This window comes from Brachyhypopomus gauderio, chromosome 7, assembly GCF_052324685.1.
Source record: "Brachyhypopomus gauderio isolate BG-103 chromosome 7, BGAUD_0.2, whole genome shotgun sequence".
Taxonomy (NCBI): domain Eukaryota; kingdom Metazoa; phylum Chordata; class Actinopteri; order Gymnotiformes; family Hypopomidae; genus Brachyhypopomus; species Brachyhypopomus gauderio.
In genome coordinates, this window is record NC_135217.1 from 26,331,659 (window position 1) to 26,349,425 (window position 17,767).

At 47.3% G+C, this 17,767-nt stretch overlaps 1 protein-coding gene across 1 annotated transcript in view; it reads left to right on the plus strand.

Moving 5' to 3' along the window:
- Positions 1–3,435: 3,435 nt before the first annotated feature.
- Positions 3,436–17,767, plus strand: part of trpa1b (transient receptor potential cation channel, subfamily A, member 1b) — a 32,011-nt gene continuing 17,679 nt past the window's right edge. The window contains exons 1-6 of the mRNA XM_077010722.1: positions 3,436–3,453; positions 5,182–5,279; positions 5,829–5,991; positions 7,360–7,535; positions 9,516–9,623; positions 9,751–9,859. Of these exons, the coding sequence (XP_076866837.1) occupies positions 5,187–5,279; positions 5,829–5,991; positions 7,360–7,535; positions 9,516–9,623; positions 9,751–9,859 (649 nt within the window). The 5' untranslated portion in view covers positions 3,436–3,453; positions 5,182–5,186. The remainder of the gene's footprint in view (positions 3,454–5,181; positions 5,280–5,828; positions 5,992–7,359; positions 7,536–9,515; positions 9,624–9,750; positions 9,860–17,767) is intronic.

The window sequence follows — 17,767 nt, forward strand, 5'->3', positions numbered from 1 at the left end:
TCATCATGCATATGGTCATCATTTACTTGATCATTATTCAGCTATGCACCTGGTCATTACTCACCTGGTCATTACTCACCTGGTCATTACTAACCTGGTCATCACTCACCTGGTCATTACTCACCTGGTCATTACTCACCTGGACATCCCTCATCTGGACATCACTCACCTGGTCATTACTCACCTGGTCATTACTCACCTGGTCATCACTCATCTGGACATCACTCACCTGGTCATTACTCACCTGGACATCACTCATCTGGACATCACTCACCTGGTCATTACTCACCTGGTCATCACTCACCTGGTCATTACTCACCTGGTCATTACTCACCTGGACATCACTCACCTGGTCATTAGTAACCTGGTCATCATTGACTTGGCCATTATTCAGCTATGCACCTGGCCATTACTCACTTGGTCATCACTCACCTGGTCATTAATCACCTGGTCATCACTCACCTGGTCATCACTGACTTGGTCATTATTCAGCTCTGCAGCTGGTCACATTGGTCACCCCTGACTTCTCCCTCAGGCTCATCTGTGTCTGCTTATACACTCATCAGTGTCTGAATCTGTGTATACACTCATCTGAGTTTACGTTTGTGTGTCTGTGTCTGCGCATACGTTTGTGTCTGCGCCTGCACACATGTTCACGTGTCTGCATCTGTGCATATGTTTGTGTGTCTGTGTCTGCATATATGTTCACATGTGTCTTTGTTCCTCTGCATGTATGACAGAGTAAATATGGGTGTGTGTTATTTGTTCCACCTCTCCCTCGTCTTGTTAGTGTTATGTGCTGCACATGTACATCATTAATGTTTGTGTATTTAAGTGTGTGCCTCTCTCGTGTTGATTGTTTTAACTGTATCCCGGTGCTAAGTGTTCGCTCAGTGTTTACTGTTAGATAAAAGATGTTTAAATTAAAAATGCTCATGTTACATCCCTGTTGTCCCTGGTGTTATAGAAAGACTGTATGCTCAGTATGGTTTCATCAGACGAGAACATCTCCACCTCTGCCCACCGGCTCCCAGAAATTTGGCGGTCCTGTCTGTGAGAGCTGTCTGAGTGTCTTCAGATCCCATGCTGAGCAACAAGCTTAGGCAGGATTCACCGAGGTCCATAGCGTGTCCCTAGATTAGGTCCCTAATGTGTCCCTAAATTAGGTCCCTAATGTGTCCCTAAATTAGGTCCCTAGTGTGCCTCTAGATTAGGTCCCTAGAGTATACCTAGATAAGGACCTGCACGTCCTGCATGAACCTATATTGCTTATCCGGCCCAAGAACCCTCAGAAAAGTCCAAAACTCTTTCCACAAAGACCAATTGCCCGGCTCTGTCAGTACAGCGCTGATCAGGCCCACATGTGGTGCCAGTTGTGAAGGTGGTGGCCAGTGTCATACGGCGTGTTGGTAAGTAGTGTTCATATGAGATACACAGGCACCAGGAGGAGGAGTGGTGGTCTGGGAGAACAGAGAGGAGTGCAGATAAATCAATGATGTGGCGTTTCTTACCAGAGGACTTAGGAGTGGCCACGTCTGTGGTATTAACACCAGGACTGTGGTGAGGACGGGATGTCTGAGAGCTCTTTACCCAGCAGGGAGATGATAACATTAGAGTGGGAGATGTCAGAAGGCGGAAGAGGGGGAAAAGTGAAAGGTCGGGTCAGAGGGTGGGGCACCGCAGGAGTGGGCGGGACACCGCAGGGGTGGGCGGGGCACTGCGGGAGTGGGAGGGGCACTGCATGGATGCGTGGGGCTCTTGCAAACTTTCAGAAGAAGAAAACAGTACAGGAAGAGGAAATGAGATCGCTGGTGTCATGCAGTCAACATGAGATTCATCACTGACAAAATACGGGAGCCAGAGAGAGTAACCAGAGAGAAATAATAGCAACATTTATGCTGCCCTGGCCTCTGCTCACGTGTCTGAGGTGAGTCCTGCAAGTGCTGCTGGGTGTTTGGTTCCAGCTTCACTGGGTGGCGTTCAGATGGAAAACATTTACAGATGGAAAAACAACAGTATGTGTGTGTGTGTGTGTGTGTGTGTGTGTGTGTGTGTGTGTGTGTGTGTGTGTGTGTGTGTGTATGTGTGTGTGTGTGTTTGTGTGTGTGTGTGTGTGTGTGTGTGTGTGTGTGTGTGTGTGTGTGTGTGTGTGTGTGTGTACGTGGTGTGTGTGTGTGTGTGTGTGTGTGTGTGTGTGTGTGTGTGTGTGTGGTGTGTGTGTGTGTGTGTGTGTGTGTGTGTGTGTGTGTGTGTGTGTGTGAGTGTACGTGTGTGTAGGTTTATTCCATGTCTCCATTAGATTGAGTTTTGATATTGAATTGATTTAAAGGAAACCTTAACCATAGTTTCATCTGATTGGAAAATGTTTTTGTACGAACACTTGGATATATTATCGTATTCATTTAGTGTATAGAGATGATTCATTTTATAATGCAATGTAACATACAGTAAACAAGCAAGTCACATTAATGCTGAAAGCTGGGAGCTTCCTGAAATCCCCTGCAATACAACATAATCCCCAGTTAATGAGATATATTATATGGTAATCCCTCAGTTCAACAGTGCTCTCTTCTCCAGTGCCTACTAATACACACGCTCATCCACTCCAGATGTGCTGTTCTCTTCATACAGATGTGCTGTTGTATTTTGTAATGAAACAGCTGGTGGGATTTCTCTATCTTCACTGAATGGTGGCACAGGCGTTATCAATGAATTTTGAACATATAACATACATTCTATAAATAATTATATGAATTTAAATTTGTAAAAAAAATATAATAATTATGTAACAGTGTAGTTCTACACCATGTTACAATATAGTGTAACATGGTGTAGAACTACAATATGTGTGTGTGTGTGTGTGTGTGTGTGTGTGTGTGTGTGTGTGTGTGTGTGTGTGTGTGTGTGTGTGTGTGTGTGTGTGTGTGTGTGTGTGTGTGTGATTGCTTTCCTTTATTCCTTTCATGTTTTTACACGTCTTCATTAACACAACCTTCAGAGTTCACTGTCCAGTGTGTCTAAGGACCTAACCGGTATGTTTAGTTGCCAGCATTATTAATGTAATAATGCAATAATATACAACACTTTTCCTTCAAACAAATATAACATACTTCACATCAGTGCTGCATGGTTTTCGGCACTGGAATATCTTTGAATAGAAAGCATTTACATAAACTAAATTTCGCCTTTTGTAGTTTGCTCTGGGTTTGGAAAAAGCCATATGACATCATACGTCATCGTTGGGTCTCAGTAATCATTTTCAACTGGAGCCATTATCATTTGGGATTGTTTTAGCTAGATCTGATGTCATAAATGCAAAAGGTTTATGATTACATCACAGGAAATTAACTCCAACTAAGAGCCTCAGTAATAGGATATATGTGACCCTAGACAGTGTATAATCCTCATACTGCAACGGCTAACACCACACTGCTCAGGAGCTGAACCACAACGGTATGATGCTGCGCTCTCTCTCTCTTTTGCTCTCGCTCTCTCTCTCTCTCTCTCAGTCATTCTCTCTATCATTCTATCTATCTAGTTCTCTTTTCTGACATGCAGTTTGCATAGCTGTGTCATTGATTTCTGTTTAGATTTTGCTCTGAAACATTTTCCTCTGAAATATGCTTTTACGTGTTGTGTGAACTTCTTTGTAGAGAAGCCTTGAGATTCTTCTGTTTCTTAAATGCATCATGTTTATCTTGTAGCATTTCGCTGAATTAGCCAACTGATCTGATTAAATATTTTAAACCTCTTGTTCTTTATTTAATATTCTGAGATGAACACAACATGGAGTTATAATCAGTAAGAGTGATTTTGTTCATGACTGCTATGAGCAGTAAAACACAACTCTTCAGACTTTTCATATATATGTTAGTTTCAGTGAAGTTGTTCTGATCAGGACTGAACTTTGGACCGTACCTTAGACGCACAGGTGTGCAGGTGTACAAGTGTACAGGTGTTTACATGGTCTTAGTACTTTTGTTTGCCTGTTGCCAAGCAACCAGGTTAGGTGCTTAATATTGACAATAAAGAGGTTACCTGTGTGTTTCCTGTGTTCTTCACCAAGCTGCTTCTGCGCTCAGAGTGTTTGTCAAGATGGGTTCATTACCTGGCTGTGCGCTCGCAGCTCTGTGTGTGCGCTCTGTACTGTATTAACTCACCTGTTGAGCATGCTAGGTGCCGCTTTAATTGCTTTATTCTGAACAAACTGATCCTTTATGTTTAGCAGAACTCACACAGTACTTAAAAGAACACATATTGCAAAGAGTAAAGAAGTGTCATGGAATTATATGTGTGGTAAAACATATATGGAGTTAAGTGTGAGGTAAAACATATACATGGAGTTTTGTGTTTGGTAAAACGTAGACAAGGCATCCCCAGTGTTTGACACTATTCAAGATTTTTGTAATCCATGAGTTTTTACAAAGGAAACTATGTAAAGTAACTATAATTCCAAATGTTCAATACTTTTGTAAACGTGAGCTGACTTCCTCTGCAGGTCTCAGATCAGCTCTTCTCATAACGGTGTAGTCTCGTCTCTGATGCCGTAGTGCAGGGACCATTAGCATTTATCAGAACAAATGAACAGGGCGGCTGTAAAACGCATTATGCAGAGGCGTTATGAACCTCTCCTGCTGGAGTGACCCGCGTTATTAACCCATCACGCTGGATGAGTTTCTTACTTACCACTTTAAGACTGGGGTGGCTTAGGGCTTGTTCATTTAGAGCAGATGTAAATTGAATCTTCCACATTAATGTAATCAGGCTGCTTCTACATTGAGGATGTAACTGCTGGAAGCAGCACAAGCAGGAGCCAGGCGGTTCATCCTTCTCGTCTCCGACGTGCTGAGGGTTTCGCTCCCAGTCTCGCGTTCTCACTCTCGTCTCCCTGAGTCACACACTGTACTCAGCTTGTAGGACAGATTCGGTGTGTTTGTCCCCGCACGGCTCTCTACACCTGCTCGTGGGGACTAAGGAGATTTAGTGGTCTGCCTCAAGCTCTGTACCCACCCCTGCTGTGCCAGAAGCTCGTGGACCTCATGGACCTCAACTCTCTTCACAACCTCCTCAAACTCCAGAACCTCATCAAAGAAGCCAGATAGAAAATGCACTATTGGGGGTTTATGAAATTCTCATGACAAATCTTCTCTCTGGTTGCTGCCATCTGGCTCGGTTCCCCAGTCCCCATGCAGCACGTTGAAGACATGAGGTGCAGCCGCTCCTACTCCTGCGTGCTGGAGGACGAGGACGCTGCCCTGACCTCTGCTCACGTGTCTGAGGTGAGTCCCGCAAGTGCTGCTGGGTGATGAAGACCAGCGAGACATTTACAGATGGAAAAACAACAATGTATGTGTGTGTGTGTGTGTGTGTGTGTGTGTGTGTATGTGGTGTGTGTGTGTGTTTGTGTGATATGTGTGTTTGTGTATGGTATGTGTGTGTATAGTATGTGTGTGTGTGTGTGTGTGTGTGTGTGTGTGTGTGTGTGTACGTAGTGTGTGTGTGTGTGTGTGTGTGTGTGTGTGTGTGTGTGTGTGTGTGTGTACGTGGTGTGTGTGTGTGTGTACGTGGTGTGTGTGTGTGTATGTGTGTGTGTGGTATGTGTGTTTGTGTGTGTGTGTCTGTGTGTGTGGTGTGTCTGTGTACGTGGTGTGTGTGTGTGTGTGTGTACGTAGTGTGTGTGTGTGTGTGTGTGTGTGTGTGTGTGTACGTGGTGTGTGTGTGTGTGTGTGTGTGTGTGTGTGTGTGTGTGTGTGTGTGTGTGTGTGTGTGTGTGTGTGTGTGTGTGTGTACATTTGTAGCGTGTTGGATTAACACTGCTCCTCCTCTAGTGGGTGTCCAGCGGGAACCTCTCGGCTCTGGAGCTCCAGCAGCAGAACGGCCCGGAGCTGCTGGGCTCCAGGGATGAGTTTGGAGCTGCCCCACTGCACCACGCCGCGGGTGAAGGGAACCTGGCCGTCATCCGACTTATAGTAGACACAGTGGGCAGAGAGGGTGAGCACCCAGCTGTGCTGTTAAAGATGATGCATTAACACCAATTACAGTGTTAGCAATTATGCAGTTAAATCAGCAGACACATTAACACCAGTTACAGTGTTCCCATCCACACAATAACTTCGGTTACAGTGTTCCCATCCACACAATAACATCGGTTACAGTGTTCACATCCACACAATAACATCGGTTACAGTGTTCCCATCCACACAGTAACATCAGTTACAGTGTTCCCATCCACACAATAACATCGGTTACAATGTTCACATCCACACAATAACATCGGTTACAGTGTTCCCATCCACACAATAACATCGGTTACAGTGTTCACATCCACACAATAACATCAGTTACAGTGTTCCCATCCACACAATAACATCGGTTACAGTGTTCACATCCACACAATAACATCAGTTACGGTGTTCACATCCACACAATAACGTCAGATACAGTGTTCACATCCACACAATAACGTCAGTTACAGTGTTCCCATCCACACAATAACATCAGTTACGGTGTTCACATCCACAGAATAACGTCAGTTACAGTGTTCACATCCACACAATAACATCAGTTACAGTGTTCACATCCACACAATAACGTCAGTTACAGTGTTCACATCCACACAATAACATCAGTTACAGTGTTAGTGATGAAGTATTTATGTCAGTGGACACATTACAGTAACATCAGTTAATGTGTTACAGTCAACGCATTAAAAACATCTCACAGCATCTCACACAGATTCTTCTGCTTGGCCTTCACCACTGCACATGGTGATTGTGTGTACCGGGCATCTCTGTGTGATCACAATCTCCAACACATCAGCTCAGGAGAGCGAAGATATGAAATGGTGATATGAAAATACTGATGGACTGGATATTAGAACAAATGCACATTACAACATGCAAATAGAAGGTGTTATTGAGACATGTATTTATATTAAATCAAATTTAGCCCTAATTACAAATAATTAAAAAATACATATTATGAAGGGCTTGTTTCCAGAGACTTTTCTAAGTGCCAGCAGAGAATACTGAAATAAATGCTGAATACTGAAATGTCTTCATGCAAACAATCATCTCAGGGTTTTGGTCCTCAGCGCAGGGTTATATATTACATTGGAAGGGCAGGGCTTCTGTAACACTGTCATCTGTACATCTCATAAACTTTATCACATGATCGAAACAAGAGGGGCCAGTTATGTGAGATATATACAGAGAAAACGAATGTTACTAGGTTTGGCAGACTCACAGGCCTGATTTGGTGTGTGTGTGTGTGTGTGTGTGTGTGTGTGTGTGTGTGTGTGTGTGTGTGTGTGTGTGTGTGTGTGTGTGTGTGTGTGTGTGTGTGTGTGTGTGTGTGTAGAGCTGAATGCTCAGGATGATCAGGGCAGGACGCCTCTTCACTGGGCCGTGGAGAAGAAGCAGGAGAAGAGCTGTGCTTTGCTTCTGGAACTTGGAGCCGATCCCAACCTCCACAACATGGCTGTGATGGCTCCACTTCACCTCGCCATAAGCCTGGAGCACAACCACCTGGTGAAGGTGAGTCAGATCCACTCCACCTGGTGAAGGTGAGTCAGATCTACTCCACCTGGTGAAGGTGAGTCAGATCTACTCCACCTGGTGAAGGTGAGTCAGATCCACTCCACCTGGTGAAGGTGAGTCAGATCTACTCCACCTGGTGAAGGTGAGTCAGATCTACTCCACCTGGTGAAGGTGAGTCAGATTCACTCCACCTGGTGAAGGTGAGTCAGATTCACTCCACCTGGTGAAGGTGAGTCAGATCTACTCCACCTGGTGAAGGTGAGTCAGATCTACTCCACCTGGTGAAGGTGAGTCAGAGCCACTCCACCTGGTGAAGGTGAGTCAGATCCACTCCACCTGGTGAAGGTGAGTCAGATCCACTCCACCTGGTGAAGGTGAGTCAGATCTACTCCACCTGGTGAAGGTGAGTCAGATCCACTCCACCTGGTGAAGGTGAGTCAGATCTACTCCACCTGGTAAAGGGGATCAAACTCACAGTTGAAGCCACTAGTCACATTACTATGCTTCCTGGTAAATTAGCATGTCTGTACCCAGAGTCTGAGATGTGCTTTGATGGATGAACAGGAAACATTAAGAGGTGGTTAGCCACACTGAATCCCCTCAGTTCCCACAGAGACACACCATTAGGAGCACTGACCATGATGGTTTAAAAGCTTGGACATAGCAGTTAACATGCCAAATGGGAATGGTGCTATTTTAATCCAGTTTTAACTCTAGCTTTAAATCAGATCAGTGTTCAATCGGAACAAATCAGAAATTTCACATAATGACACATACAGAGATAAATTCAAAATGACACTTTGTTAGTACCGGTACATTGTTTTGTCAAATGTAAAATATATAACCACACTGACCATGTTATTAGAACCCTATATTTATTCTCAGAGCTCAATTTATTCTGAGTTTTGCAAAGGAGTTTGAACCATTCTTTGCACACTTATTTGATGTTGAAATGATTCCATTATATAATATAATATGTAATTGCACATTTGTGCTGAGAGTGTCAACGTTGACCCTTTCCACAGCCATTAATGACTGTGGAGGTCAGAGAAGAAGATTGCTGTTATCACCATTATCATGAGACCAGTATGAGATGACTTTGGCTTTTCAATGTTGTGCTGTGGGGCAGCTGTGGGCATTAATCAGGATGGGTCCATGGGATCATAACGTCAACCCCAAACTCATTCACCACCATCTGTAATTGCAGCAAAATATGTAGTGTTCCATCTGTCCAAGCAATATATGTCCAAAACCAGTAGTCCAATCCTATGTTTCTGTACTGTCACATTCCTGTTTTTGGCTGAAAGAAGTGAATCTGGATGTGGTCCTCTACTGGACCACACGTCTGCCTCCAGGTTCCACGTGTTGTAGGGTCTGAGATGCTTTTCTGCTTAGTATGAGTTTAAGTTTTCTGTCAAATTGAACTGGTTGACAGTTCTTATCTAACCTAACCTAACCCTAATCCTAACTTTAACTCAGACCCTAACCCTAACCCCAACTTTAACTCAGACCCTAACCCTAACTCTGAACTTTAAAGACAAATCCTTTAAGAAAACCCTCAGAAACCCCATCAGAACCCCTTCAGAAACCCCATCAGAACTCCTTCAGAAACCCCATCAGAACTCCTTCAGAAAACCCCTCAGCCCAGATACATATACATATACAGAAACATATTCTGATGCTGATGACAATGTTCATTCTAACATTGTGATTAACTTCTTCATCTACACCCGTATGCAGCATTGTGCTGGCTGATCTAACTGGATCTGGATTATATAAGTAATTACATAAGATATATATTATAAATTCTTATTTTAAATGAATAAATGAGCAAGTATAGATAGATAGATAGATAGATAGATAGATAGATAGATAGATAGATAGATAGATAGATACTGAAAAGTATCCAGTAATATGTGGATAGAAATGCCCGTGTTTTAGTTAGTCACAGTGAGTCTGGTCTGTTGCTTGTCGTAGCTACTCCTGTCGTGCAGCCGAACAGATGTGAACTTGGAGGGGGATCTAGGCAACACCCCCGTGATGCTGGCCTGCTCACACAACAACTGTGCTGCTCTCCAGATACTTGTGAGTGTAAATTGCCGCCCGTCCTGATACAAATCAAACCCAGCAGGAGTAAGGGATGTGTCGTTGTCCTCTAGGAAGTCCTCAAATAGCCAGAAAATCATGTCAGTCTGTCATGTGTTTCCTGTAGTTTGAACGTGGTGCCAAGCTGTGTCATCAGAACAAGCTGGGTCACTACGCCATCCACACGCTGGCGTTCGCCGGGGCTAAAGATGCCATGGAGCTGATTCTGCAGAAGGGTGAGTGTGTGTTCTGGAGAAGGGTGAGTGTGTGTTCTGCAGAAGGGTGAGTGTGTGTTCTGGAGAAGGGTGAGTGTGTGTTCTACAGAAGGGTGAGTGTGTGTTAGGCAGAAGGGTGAGTGTGTGTTCTACAGAAGGGTGAGTGTGTGTTCTGCAGAAGGGTGAGTGTGTGTTCTGGAGAAGGGTGAGTGTGTGTTAGGCAGAAGGGTGAGTGTGTGTTCTGCAGAAGGGTGAGTGTGTGTTCTGGAGAAGGGTGAGTGTGTGTTAGGCAGAAGGGTGAGTGTGTGTTCTACAGAAGGGTGAGTGTGTGTTCAGCAGAAGGGTGAGTGTGTGTTCTGCAGAAGGGTGAGTGTGTGTTAGGCAGAAGGGTGAGTGTGTGTTAGGCAGAAGGGTGAGTGTGTGTTCTGCAGAAGGGTGAGTGTGTGTTAGGCAGAAGGGTGAGTGTGTGTTCTGCAGAAGGGTGAGTGTGTGTTCTGCAGAAGGGTGAGTGTGTGTTCTGCAGAAGGGTGAGTGTGTGTTCTGCAGAAGGGTGAGTGTGTGTTCTGCAGAAGGGTGAGTGTGTGTTCTACAGAAGGGTGAGTGTGTGTTAGGCAGAAGGGTGAGTGTGTGTTCTGGAGAAGGGTGAGTGTGTGTTCTGCAGAAGGGTGAGTGTGTGTTCTGCAGAAGGGTGAGTGTGTGTTCTGGAGAAGGGTTAGTGTGTGTTCTGCAGAAGGGTGAGTGTGTGTTAGGCAGAAGGGTGAGTGTGTGTTCTGCAGAAGGGTGAGTGTGTGTTCTGCAGAAGGGTGAGTGTGTGTTAGGCAGAAGGGTGAGTGTGTGTTAGGCAGAAGGGTGAGTGTGTGTTCTGCAGAAGGGTGAGTGTGTGTTCTACAGAAGGGTGAGTGTGTGTTAGGCAGAAGGGTGAGTGTGTGTTCTACAGAAGGGTGAGTGTGTGTTCTGCAGAAGGGTGAGTGTGTGTTAGGCAGAAGGGTGAGTGTGTGTTAGGCAGAAGGGTGAGTGTGTGTTCTGCAGAAGGGTGAGTGTGTGTTCTACAGAAGGGTGAGTGTGTGTTATGCAGAAGGGTGAGTGTGTGTTCTACAGAAGGGTGAGTGTGTGTTCTGCAGAAGGGTGAGTGTGTGTTCTGGAGAAGGGTGAGTGTGTGTTAGGCAGAAGGGTGAGTGTGTGTTCTGCAGAAGGGTGAGTGTGTGTTCTGGAGAAGGGTGAGTGTGTGTTAGGCAGAAGGGTGAGTGTGTGTTCTACAGAAGGGTGAGTGTGTGTTCAGCAGAAGGGTGAGTGTGTGTTCTGCAGAAGGGTGAGTGTGTGTTAGGCAGAAGGGTGAGTGTGTGTTAGGCAGAAGGGTGAGTGTGTGTTCTGCAGAAGGGTGAGTGTGTGTTAGGCAGAAGGGTGAGTGTGTGTTCTGCAGAAGGGTGAGTGTGTGTTCTGCAGAAGGGTGAGTGTGTGTTCTGCAGAAGGGTGAGTGTGTGTTCTGCAGAAGGGTGAGTGTGTGTTCTGCAGAAGGGTGAGTGTGTGTTCTACAGAAGGGTGAGTGTGTGTTAGGCAGAAGGGTGAGTGTGTGTTCTGGAGAAGGGTGAGTGTGTGTTCTGCAGAAGGGTGAGTGTGTGTTCTGCAGAAGGGTGAGTGTGTGTTCTGGAGAAGGGTTAGTGTGTGTTCTGCAGAAGGGTGAGTGTGTGTTAGGCAGAAGGGTGAGTGTGTGTTCTGCAGAAGGGTGAGTGTGTGTTCTACAGAAGGGTGAGTGTGTGTTAGGCAGAAGGGTGAGTGTGTGTTCTGCAGAAGGGTGAGTGTGTGTTCTGGAGAAGGGTGAGTGTGTGTTCTGCAGAAGGGTGAGTGTGTGTTCTGGAGAAGGGTGAGTGTGTGTTCTACAGAAGGGTGAGTGTGTGTTAGGCAGAAGGGTGAGTGTGTGTTCTACAGAAGGGTGAGTGTGTGTTCTGCAGAAGGGTGAGTGTGTGTTCTGCAGAAGGGTGAGTGTGTGTTCTACAGAAGGGTGAGTGTGTGTTAGGCAGAAGGGTGAGTGTGTGTTCTGCAGAAGGGTGAGTGTGTGTTCTGGAGAAGGGTGAGTGTGTGTTCTGCAGAAGGGTGAGTGTGTGTTCTGGAGAAGGGTGAGTGTGTGTTCTACAGAAGGGTGAGTGTGTGTTAGGCAGAAGGGTGAGTGTGTGTTCTACAGAAGGGTGAGTGTGTGTTCTGCAGAAGGGTGAGTGTGTGTTCTGGAGAAGGGTGAGTGTGTGTTAGGCAGAAGGGTGAGTGTGTGTTCTGCAGAAGGGTGAGTGTGTGTTCTGGAGAAGGGTGAGTGTGTGTTAGGCAGAAGGGTGAGTGTGTGTTCTACAGAAGGGTGAGTGTGTGTTCAGCAGAAGGGTGAGTGTGTGTTCTGCAGAAGGGTGAGTGTGTGTTAGGCAGAAGGGTGAGTGTGTGTTAGGCAGAAGGGTGAGTGTGTGTTCTGCAGAAGGGTGAGTGTGTGTTAGGCAGAAGGGTGAGTGTGTGTTCTGCAGAAGGGTGAGTGTGTGTTCTGCAGAAGGGTGAGTGTGTGTTCTGCAGAAGGGTGAGTGTGTGTTCTGCAGAAGGGTGAGTGTGTGTTCTACAGAAGGGTGAGTGTGTGTTAGGCAGAAGGGTGAGTGTGTGTTCTGGAGAAGGGTGAGTGTGTGTTCTGCAGAAGGGTGAGTGTGTGTTCTGCAGAAGGGTGAGTGTGTGTTCTGGAGAAGGGTTAGTGTGTGTTCTGCAGAAGGGTGAGTGTGTGTTAGGCAGAAGGGTGAGTGTGTGTTCTGCAGAAGGGTGAGTGTGTGTTCTGCAGAAGGGTGAGTGTGTGTTAGGCAGAAGGGTGAGTGTGTGTTAGGCAGAAGGGTGAGTGTGTGTTCTGCAGAAGGGTGAGTGTGTGTTCTACAGAAGGGTGAGTGTGTGTTAGGCAGAAGGGTGAGTGTGTGTTCTACAGAAGGGTGAGTGTGTGTTCTGCAGAAGGGTGAGTGTGTGTTAGGCAGAAGGGTGAGTGTGTGTTAGGCAGAAGGGTGAGTGTGTGTTCTACAGAAGGGTGAGTGTGTGTTAGGCAGAAGGGTGAGTGTGTGTTCTGGAGAAGGGTTAGTGTGTGTTCTGCAGAAGGGTGAGTGTGTGTTAGGCAGAAGGGTGAGTGTGTGTTCTGCAGAAGGGTGAGTGTGTGTTCTGCAGAAGGGTGAGTGTGTGTTCTACAGAAGGGTGAGTGTGTGTTAGGCAGAAGGGTGAGTGTGTGTTCTGCAGAAGGGTGAGTGTGTGTTCTGGAGAAGGGTGAGTGTGTGTTCTGCAGAAGGGTGAGTGTGTGTTCTGGAGAAGGGTGAGTGTGTGTTCTACAGAAGGGTGAGTGTGTGTTAGGCAGAAGGGTGAGTGTGTGTTCTACAGAAGGGTGAGTGTGTGTTCTGCAGAAGGGTGAGTGTGTGTTCTGCAGAAGGGTGAGTGTGTGTTCTACAGAAGGGTGAGTGTGTGTTAGGCAGAAGGGTGAGTGTGTGTTCTGCAGAAGGGTGAGTGTGTGTTCTGGAGAAGGGTGAGTGTGTGTTCTGCAGAAGGGTGAGTGTGTGTTCTGGAGAAGGGTGAGTGTGTGTTCTACAGAAGGGTGAGTGTGTGTTAGGCAGAAGGGTGAGTGTGTGTTCTACAGAAGGGTGAGTGTGTGTTCTGCAGAAGGGTGAGTGTGTGTTCTGGAGAAGGGTGAGTGTGTGTTAGGCAGAAGGGTGAGTGTGTGTTCTGCAGAAGGGTGAGTGTGTGTTCTGGAGAAGGGTGAGTGTGTGTTAGGCAGAAGGGTGAGTGTGTGTTCTACAGAAGGGTGAGTGTGTGTTCAGCAGAAGGGTGAGTGTGTGTTCTGCAGAAGGGTGAGTGTGTGTTAGGCAGAAGGGTGAGTGTGTGTTAGGCAGAAGGGTGAGTGTGTGTTCTGCAGAAGGGTGAGTGTGTGTTAGGCAGAAGGGTGAGTGTGTGTTCTGCAGAAGGGTGAGTGTGTGTTCTGCAGAAGGGTGAGTGTGTGTTCTGCAGAAGGGTGAGTGTGTGTTCTGCAGAAGGGTGAGTGTGTGTTCTGCAGAAGGGTGAGTGTGTGTTCTACAGAAGGGTGAGTGTGTGTTAGGCAGAAGGGTGAGTGTGTGTTCTGGAGAAGGGTGAGTGTGTGTTCTGCAGAAGGGTGAGTGTGTGTTCTGCAGAAGGGTGAGTGTGTGTTCTGGAGAAGGGTTAGTGTGTGTTCTGCAGAAGGGTGAGTGTGTGTTAGGCAGAAGGGTGAGTGTGTGTTCTGCAGAAGGGTGAGTGTGTGTTCTGCAGAAGGGTGAGTGTGTGTTCTACAGAAGGGTGAGTGTGTGTTAGGCAGAAGGGTGAGTGTGTGTTCTGCAGAAGGGTGAGTGTGTGTTCTGGAGAAGGGTGAGTGTGTGTTCTGCAGAAGGGTGAGTGTGTGTTCTGGAGAAGGGTGAGTGTGTGTTCTACAGAAGGGTGAGTGTGTGTTAGGCAGAAGGGTGAGTGTGTGTTCTACAGAAGGGTGAGTGTGTGTTCTGCAGAAGGGTGAGTGTGTGTTCTGCAGAAGGGTGAGTGTGTGTTCTACAGAAGGGTGAGTGTGTGTTAGGCAGAAGGGTGAGTGTGTGTTCTGCAGAAGGGTGAGTGTGTGTTCTGGAGAAGGGTGAGTGTGTGTTCTGCAGAAGGGTGAGTGTGTGTTCTGGAGAAGGGTGAGTGTGTGTTCTACAGAAGGGTGAGTGTGTGTTAGGCAGAAGGGTGAGTGTGTGTTCTACAGAAGGGTGAGTGTGTGTTCTGCAGAAGGGTGAGTGTGTGTTCTGGAGAAGGGTGAGTGTGTGTTAGGCAGAAGGGTGAGTGTGTGTTCTGCAGAAGGGTGAGTGTGTGTTCTGGAGAAGGGTGAGTGTGTGTTAGGCAGAAGGGTGAGTGTGTGTTCTACAGAAGGGTGAGTGTGTGTTCAGCAGAAGGGTGAGTGTGTGTTCTGCAGAAGGGTGAGTGTGTGTTAGGCAGAAGGGTGAGTGTGTGTTAGGCAGAAGGGTGAGTGTGTGTTCTGCAGAAGGGTGAGTGTGTGTTAGGCAGAAGGGTGAGTGTGTGTTCTGCAGAAGGGTGAGTGTGTGTTCTGCAGAAGGGTGAGTGTGTGTTCTGCAGAAGGGTGAGTGTGTGTTCTGCAGAAGGGTGAGTGTGTGTTCTGCAGAAGGGTGAGTGTGTGTTCTACAGAAGGGTGAGTGTGTGTTAGGCAGAAGGGTGAGTGTGTGTTCTGGAGAAGGGTGAGTGTGTGTTCTGCAGAAGGGTGAGTGTGTGTTCTGCAGAAGGGTGAGTGTGTGTTCTGGAGAAGGGTTAGTGTGTGTTCTGCAGAAGGGTGAGTGTGTGTTAGGCAGAAGGGTGAGTGTGTGTTCTGCAGAAGGGTGAGTGTGTGTTCTGCAGAAGGGTGAGTGTGTGTTAGGCAGAAAGGTGAGTGTGTGTTAGGCAGAAGGGTGAGTGTGTGTTCTGCAGAAGGGTGAGTGTGTGTTCTACAGAAGGGTGAGTGTGTGTTAGGCAGAAGGGTGAGTGTGTGTTCTACAGAAGGGTGAGTGTGTGTTCTGCAGAAGGGTGAGTGTGTGTTAGGCAGAAGGGTGAGTGTGTGTTAGGCAGAAGGGTGAGTGTGTGTTCTACAGAAGGGTGAGTGTGTGTTAGGCAGAAGGGTGAGTGTGTGTTCTGGAGAAGGGTTAGTGTGTGTTCTGCAGAAGGGTGAGTGTGTGTTAGGCAGAAGGGTGAGTGTGTGTTCTGGAGAAGGGTGAGTGTGTGTTCTGCAGAAGGGTGAGTGTGTGTTCTACAGAAGGGTGAGTGTGTGTTAGGCAGAAGGGTGAGTGTGTGTTCTGCAGAAGGGTGAGTGTGTGTTCTGGAGAAGGGTGAGTGTGTGTTCTGCAGAAGGGTGAGTGTGTGTTCTGGAGAATGGTGAGTGTGTGTTCTACAGAAGGGTGAGTGTGTGTTAGGCAGAAGGGTGAGTGTGTGTTCTACAGAAGGGTGAGTGTGTGTTCTGCAGAAGGGTGAGTGTGTGTTCTGCAGAAGGGTGAGTGTGTGTTCTACAGAAGGGTGAGTGTGTGTTAGGCAGAAGGGTGAGTGTGTGTTCTGCAGAAGGGTGAGTGTGTGTTCTGGAGAAGGGTGAGTGTGTGTTCTGCAGAAGGGTGAGTGTGTGTTCTGGAGAAGGGTGAGTGTGTGTTCTACAGAAGGGTGAGTGTGTGTTAGGCAGAAGGGTGAGTGTGTGTTCTACAGAAGGGTGAGTGTGTGTTCTGCAGAAGGGTGAGTGTGTGTTCTGGAGAAGGGTGAGTGTGTGTTAGGCAGAAGGGTGAGTGTGTGTTCTGCAGAAGGGTGAGTGTGTGTTCTGGAGAAGGGTGAGTGTGTGTTAGGCAGAAGGGTGAGTGTGTGTTCTACAGAAGGGTGAGTGTGTGTTCAGCAGAAGGGTGAGTGTGTGTTCTGCAGAAGGGTGAGTGTGTGTTAGGCAGAAGGGTGAGTGTGTGTTAGGCAGAAGGGTGAGTGTGTGTTCTGCAGAAGGGTGAGTGTGTGTTAGGCAGAAGGGTGAGTGTGTGTTCTGCAGAAGGGTGAGTGTGTGTTCTGCAGAAGGGTGAGTGTGTGTTCTGCAGAAGGGTGAGTGTGTGTTCTGCAGAAGGGTGAGTGTGTGTTCTGCAGAAGGGTGAGTGTGTGTTCTACAGAAGGGTGAGTGTGTGTTAGGCAGAAGGGTGAGTGTGTGTTCTGGAGAAGGGTGAGTGTGTGTTCTGCAGAAGGGTGAGTGTGTGTTCTGCAGAAGGGTGAGTGTGTGTTCTGGAGAAGGGTTAGTGTGTGTTCTGCAGAAGGGTGAGTGTGTGTTAGGCAGAAGGGTGAGTGTGTGTTCTGCAGAAGGGTGAGTGTGTGTTCTGCAGAAGGGTGAGTGTGTGTTAGGCAGAAGGGTGAGTGTGTGTTAGGCAGAAGGGTGAGTGTGTGTTCTGCAGAAGGGTGAGTGTGTGTTCTACAGAAGGGTGAGTGTGTGTTAGGCAGAAGGGTGAGTGTGTGTTCTACAGAAGGGTGAGTGTGTGTTCTGCAGAAGGGTGAGTGTGTGTTAGGCAGAAGGGTGAGTGTGTGTTAGGCAGAAGGGTGAGTGTGTGTTCTGCAGAAGGGTGAGTGTGTGTTCTACAGAAGGGTGAGTGTGTGTTAGGCAGAAGGGTGAGTGTGTGTTCTACAGAAGGGTGAGTGTGTGTTCTGCAGAAGGGTGAGTGTGTGTTCTGGAGAAGGGTGAGTGTGTGTTAGGCAGAAGGGTGAGTGTGTGTTCTGCAGAAGGGTGAGTGTGTGTTCTGGAGAAGGGTGAGTGTGTGTTAGGCAGAAGGGTGAGTGTGTGTTCTACAGAAGGGTGAGTGTGTGTTCAGCAGAAGGGTGAGTGTGTGTTCTGCAGAAGGGTGAGTGTGTGTTAGGCAGAAGGGTGAGTGTGTGTTAGGCAGAAGGGTGAGTGTGTGTTCTGCAGAAGGGTGAGTGTGTGTTAGGCAGAAGGGTGAGTGTGTGTTCTGCAGAAGGGTGAGTGTGTGTTCTGCAGAAGGGTGAGTGTGTGTTCTGCAGAAGGGTGAGTGTGTGTTCTGCAGAAGGGTGAGTGTGTGTTCTACAGAAGGGTGAGTGTGTGTTAGGCAGAAGGGTGAGTGTGTGTTCTGGAGAAGGGTGAGTGTGTGTTCTGCAGAAGGGTGAGTGTGTGTTCTGCAGAAGGGTGAGTGTGTGTTCTGGAGAAGGGTTAGTGTGTGTTCTGCAGAAGGGTGAGTGTGTGTTAGGCAGAAGGGTGAGTGTGTGTTCTGCAGAAGGGTGAGTGTGTGTTCTGCAGAAGGGTGAGTGTGTGTTAGGCAGAAGGGTGAGTGTGTGTTCTGCAGAAGGGTGAGTGTGTGTTCTGCAGAAGGGTGAGTGTGTGTTAGGCAGAAGGGTGAGTGTGTGTTCTGCAGAAGGGTGAGTGTGTGTTCTGCAGAAGGGTGAGTGTGTGTTCTGCAG